The 6,000-nt window shown below is 41.7% G+C and overlaps 1 protein-coding gene across 2 annotated transcripts in view; it reads right to left on the bottom strand.

Annotated features, from left to right (window-relative positions):
• Positions 1-591: 591 nt before the first annotated feature.
• Positions 592-6,000, bottom strand: part of KBTBD12 (kelch repeat and BTB domain containing 12) — a 76,760-nt gene continuing 71,351 nt past the window's right edge. For both annotated transcript variants that reach the window (XM_020981189.2, XM_020981188.2), the window contains exon 6: positions 592-5,509. In XM_020981189.2, coding sequence (XP_020836848.1) covers positions 5,334-5,509 — 176 coding nt within the window. In that variant the 3' untranslated portion in view covers positions 592-5,333. The remainder of the gene's footprint in view (positions 5,510-6,000) is intronic.

The raw sequence follows: 6,000 nt of genomic DNA, 5'->3' as shown, positions 1-6,000 counted from the left end.
TCATTAAGCTCTTTCAAGGTGTTTTTTTTTAAGCACCACCAACTACTTAGTGATTCTGAGTGAATTAAAAGGTACTGAACAAATGTATAGAAATAGAAAACTGTAAGTGGGTTCCCACTGAGCTCTATGGTCACACCCACTTTGCTGTGGCTTTAGATCAGTGGCTTCCTACCCTCTGGTTCCTGTTGGTTATCTAGCCAGGAAGTCTGAACATTCCTTTGCACAAAAGAATTTTCTAACTTAGATATTTCCCTGAATGTCAGTATGACCAAATTACATTTTTTTTTGTCTCTACAATGAATGCCAGGGTTTAATTGCCCACACTTACAACCCAAGCTCTGTCTAGCATGGACAGAGGTGCCTCTGATTCTTCATAATTCAACTCAAGTCAACACATATCTGTTAAATGCCTGTTACATGTAAGGCACTGTGCTAGCAGGTATAAGAAACTGTAAGGTAAATTGAGGACCTGAGGACACCACAGATTACATTTAAGTAGCCTGGGTGCTCCTAAATTGGGTGTCAAGATGCACAGGGAAAAGAAAAGGGGAGATGAGAGAAAACAGTGAATGAAATGAAGACTCTAGTCTGTTAGGTGGTCAGTCTGACCTTTAATGAAGACATCCTTTGGGACAGTATCTGGGAATATTTATGAGATAACAAATATTCTTAACATATGGCATTTGTCAAACTATCATTGATTTGGGGCATCTTTCCAATAAAAAAATTCCTTGTTGGTGTCTATCACATTTACTATTCATCAGCCCTAAATTGAGATAAAGACTTGACTTGAGATTTCTCTGGTATAAGAAGCTCCAGATGAAGAACTTCCTCTACTAACTTCTCTGCAACTTGGAGTCTAGAGCAAGTGAGAGGTTAAGTGATTTCCCTAGGGCCACACAGCCAGTGTGGGTCAAAGGTGGGACTTGAATCCATACCTTCCTGGCCATTGTACCACACTGTCTCTAGTTTAGGGGTATTTAGCCTCGTATGTTTATTAAAAAATTTTTTTTGATAACTAAATTTCAATTAATTTCCTTTGTAATTAATTTCAATTTCATTTAATTTTCTTGGTAATCCTATGTATTTTATGCATTTAAAAATATTTTCCTGAGAAGGGGGTCTATTTGCTTCACTAGACTGCCAGAGTTTAAGAACTCCTACTCTAGACCTAATAGAATAAAAATGATAGGGCAGGCAACCAATTATTTTAATTAAATATCAACTTGTTAGGTTTCAAGTCTCTGCATCTCCGGGAGCACTTGGCAGGGCACCTTCTCCGTTTGCCAACTGCCTTAGAATGCTGCACTGAGCATTTGCTTCAAAGATTTTTTGTACAGTGTTTTGCCCTCAGTAGGCCTTCAAGAAATACTTGTTGAATGAATACATTTCAATAAACCCAATAAATATTATTGTGTGCATTATAGTAAGAAAGGAGGTCTGACTGCCCCATCGTGCTTTTTAAAAAAAAAAAGGGCATTCTTTCTCTGTGTGGTAACTATTAAACCCAATGGCTGAGTAGCAGGAACAGTGATTTTCTACAGTCACAGAGAAAGGCAGCAGAAGCTAGAAGGACCAAGAATTGGGGGTGCTATACAGCACTGGATAAGAGAGTGAAAGGCCATGTGACCTTGGTCAGAAGTCATTCTGAAAAGTCCATTTTTATATTTGTAAAATGAGGATAGTAATACTTATACTACTAATCCTTCTCAGGACATTTTGTAATTTTTTTGTGATTTTTTGGTAATATTTTATAAAAGAGCTAGATAAATCTAAATTACTCTTATTATACAAGCTGTCCCCAAAGTCTCAGTGCAGAGACATCACCTTGTCAACAAAGATTTGTAGAGTCAACGCTATGGTTTTTCCAGTAGTAATGTATGGCAGTAAGTGTTGGATTATAAGGAAAGCCAAGCTGGTATTTTATAGTTCTTCTATGCATTTATAGATGATAAAAGACAGCATGCAATTAGCACTTACATGGCACACAAAACCCACTCCCTCCCATTGCTCCTATTGTAATGAGACCAAATGACTTTTAACCGGAAATCCCCGGGGATGGGCCGTTGAGTGTATCAAGTAAGAGAGGGGGACAAAAATATCTTCTTCTCCCTCCTCAGCCAGTTATCTTAAATCTGTTGTCATGTCTTATCATTGCCAACTTTACAACATCTGTCATGCACTTCTCCTTAGACTCTCTTGTATGGGCTTTCATAACCTCTGGCCTCCTGAAATAGCTTTTTAATTGGGTCTCTCTGACTCAAGTCTCTCCTCACATCAATCTGAGCTGCTGAAGTGATTTTCCTTAAAGTGGATCTGATCATGTCATCCCTGCTCCCCCAGTAAGTTCCAGTGGCCTCCTATTATCTCTAGGACCAAATACTGAATGTTCTGTTTGGCACAGGTGGCCCCTTTCTATCTTTCTAGTCATCTTAACCTTGACTCCCCTTCACCCTCTCCCTTCCACAAATTCTGATACAGCTCCACTGGTCAACGTCCTGTTCTCCCTTCTGTCTGCCTTCACGCTGGAGATCCCCCATGCCTGAAATACTCTTTCTTCTTACATCTCTCTGGCTTCCTTCAGACTTGGCTCAGATCTCACCTTAGCAGGAAGACTTCCTCTGATCTTCTCTATCTTCCATGTCTTCCCCTCTCAGATGGCCTGCATCTACTCTGCACATATGCTGTACATACCTAGTTATTTACATGCTGTCTCTCCTATTAGAACGTAAGACAGGCTAATGCCCTCATCAGTCAGCTCTTCCTGAGCCCCAAAGCTGCGAATGACTCCCCCCCATTCCCTTGCATGTACCTATATATGTAACTGTTGTCTTCCCAGATTGAATGTAAACCCCTTGAGGGCAGGGACTTTCTCTTTTGTCTTTGTTTCTACAGCACCTAGTACAGCTTCTGGCACACAGAGGTGCTTAATAAATGCTTGTTAACTCACTGATAGCATCTGAAGTTGTATCGGCAGGACACAGTAACTATCTCTGTGACTGGTGATACCACATAAAGTGCACGCTTTGGAAATGACATGGGTATCCTGGATGGGGTACAGAGGAAATCTACGAAAATCATCTGAATGCTAAATGACTACAGAGAGCAATTAGAAAAGAAAAGCCTTTTCAGTCTAAAGGAGATGTGATAACAGCCCTTGGTATGCCAAAGGATATTGTAGGTGGGGACAATGATTTCTTGCATAGGTACCAAAGGAAGAGAAGAAAATAAAGAAGACCTCATTTCTCTGACTTTCACAGAGAGCCCACCTCACAAGCCAGGAGCTATACCATTTATGTCACAAGAGAAAGTCGATGCCCATCTCAAACTGCCATGGTGAGAAATTTCTTCAGATCATCTGGACATGTGAGCCATTTCCCAGGAGACATGACCTCTTGGTTCAGAAGCACAGCATCAGGGCATGTCTGGGAAATGCCACAGTAGGACATGTCTGGGAACTCAAACTGCTCAGCATTATGGATAACAAAATTCCCTGTCACCAGCCCTACCATCTGTTCTCCTCATTTCCATCAATGTTGCCATAAGCAGATTCTCCTGAACATATTTTCAACTGGTCTAGGTCCCTGTTGAATCAGCCTCTGCAGACTGGGTCAGCACAACTCTCCAAGCAGCATCTGCAGCCAATCCCAGAAGATAAAATCCCATTGGGACATGGAGACTCAGTGCTGTAATATTTGAACAAGAAAACCACTGCAGCCAGATATACTTTCATTGCAGAAGGGCTGTCTCAATTCACTGATTCTCTTTCCCTCGAGCAGAATATCCATATCCAAATCCTGGCAATTTCCTCTAAGAGACACAGAAGCCAGGCATTGGGGATGGCCAGGGCAAAGGCATGGGGACAGGAGAGGAGAAGGAGTGTCATGTGTGAGGAGCAGAGACCGGGCCAATTTGGCTGGATGAAAGAGTCTGCAAGAGGGAGTAATACATGGTAAAGCTTTAGGAATGTAAGTTAGGGCTAGATTGTGAAGGACTTTAAAAGCTAAATGGAGGAATTCCTATTTTATCCTGGAGACAATAGGGAACCGCTGGAGTATACTGAGCAGGGCATATAATCAGATTTGTGCTTAAGGAAAATCACTTTAGCATCAATGTGTAGGGTGGCCTGGAGTGAGGACAGACTTGGGGAGGCCGTTTTGAAAATCTGAGGACCTGAGCTAAGGTAGTAGCCATATGAGTAGGGAAAAGAGATTGGATTTCAGAGACATTGTAGAGATACAAATGGCAAGACTGGACAACTGATTGGATATGGGGAGTGTAGGAGAGTGAAGACTCAAGGATAACACCAAGGTTGGGAACCTAGGAGAATGGAGGTGGCAGAAATGGGGAAGGATTTAGGGTGGAGGGGGACAAAAGGTAATGAATTCCATTTTGGACATATTCAGTTGAGAAGTCTCTGGGAAGTACCAATTTAACCTTGAGTAGGGGTGCTTTAGAATGGATCAGGGGTTCCAGACCTCCTTGCCCTGTCCCATGATCCTGATATAGCTCTCAGGAGAGGGTTGGAGGGCTTTTTGGCTCTAAGACATCGTGACTTCCCATTTCAGCATTCCCTAAGCTGTTTGTCAGTGTTGCCAAGGGGAAGACATAGTCTAAATAGGATGCAGATAGTATTTGTACAATAAAGACCAAAAAAATAATCATCACTGAAAACAGGAAAAGAAATAATAGAATGAGGGTAGCATTCCTACCCTCATTGGCTTCTCACCATCTACCAAAAAAGTAGTATCACACTCTATAACCGTCTCCAATCTATATTTCCAGTCTTATATAAAAGTAATCCCCTAAGCCTCAGTCAATTTGGCCTATTCAGCATTTCCTAAATGGGCTTTTCTGCCTTTGATACTTGTGTTTGGACCATTTCCTCTGTCTGGAGGACCATTCTAACCCATTTCCACATATCAAAGTCTTACTGATTCTTTGAAGTTCAATTTGAATGGTCTAGTTTCTGCCATTACCTGCACTTTGTCTTTTCCTGACCAACCCATTTATAATGCCTCTCCCCTTCCCTATGAATGCCAAAGCACTCAATTTGTTCCTCTCAAGGGGGGTACTTATCATTCTACCTTGTACTGCAGTTGTTCATTTGTATACATGTCTTAGCTTCCCTACTAGATTACAAACAGTGAGAGCAAGGTTAGTGCGTGGCATATCCTTGAACCATGCACAGTACTATACTAGCACAGTGCCTCACACACAGTAGCCACTCAACACCTACTGAATGAACAAAGGTGAACTTATGTGGCTTTCTCTGTTCTAAACTCTTCATTTGCAATTCAATCTGGCATCTCTACAGTAATGGTATTTCAACTTTAACTTCTTTCTTCTACTAAATCTGAAGGTGGGGGAATGAGATCTCTGGGATTCATCTTGGCCACAAGGCAGACATCATAGTTGTCATGCATGAGGACATCGATGGCTACGACATTCCACTGATTTTCCCACGGGTCCAGCTCCAAGATTTCCTTGGAGATGATTTCATGCCGGTCTGAAAAATAGTGAAAGATAAGATAAAATGTTACTGGTTTTGGCCAAATTCATTAGATCAAATTTTAGAACAAATGTAGTCCTCTTCATGAAAACTGCAGTCTAGCGGGAGTCATATTTTAAAATTTATGATGACACTATGCACATGGTCTGGGGGTAACAATGGGAATTGCCCTTGATCTGTTAGAAGGCCTGGGCCACTTCCTGGGAAGTGAGCATGAAGTCTGGTCCCTTCTGGTGGGCCACCTGCTAAAAGACATGTACAATTAGAGGCTGCTGCACATAGGTCCCCAAGGGAAGGGGCCACCCCCTTCTATCCCCCAAACAAGGGTTATATCAAAGATAATTGGCCACTGAGATTGGCCCACTTAGTGGATTTTAAGAGATTTTAAAAGTGCTTGCTGGTTAATTGATCAATGGATTCCTGAAATGTTATATGGTTGCCAGTCATGGAATCCGGCAGTTTCCAAGGAAATACAGTTAAGGATAACT

The sequence above is a fragment of the Phascolarctos cinereus genome, unplaced genomic scaffold (assembly GCF_003287225.1).
Source record: "Phascolarctos cinereus isolate Bilbo 61053 unplaced genomic scaffold, phaCin_HiC Scaffold_4;HRSCAF=312, whole genome shotgun sequence".
Lineage (NCBI taxonomy): Eukaryota > Metazoa > Chordata > Mammalia > Diprotodontia > Phascolarctidae > Phascolarctos > Phascolarctos cinereus.
Note: the sequence above shows the minus strand (reverse complement) of the source record. Positions and strands in the feature narration are given on the sequence as shown.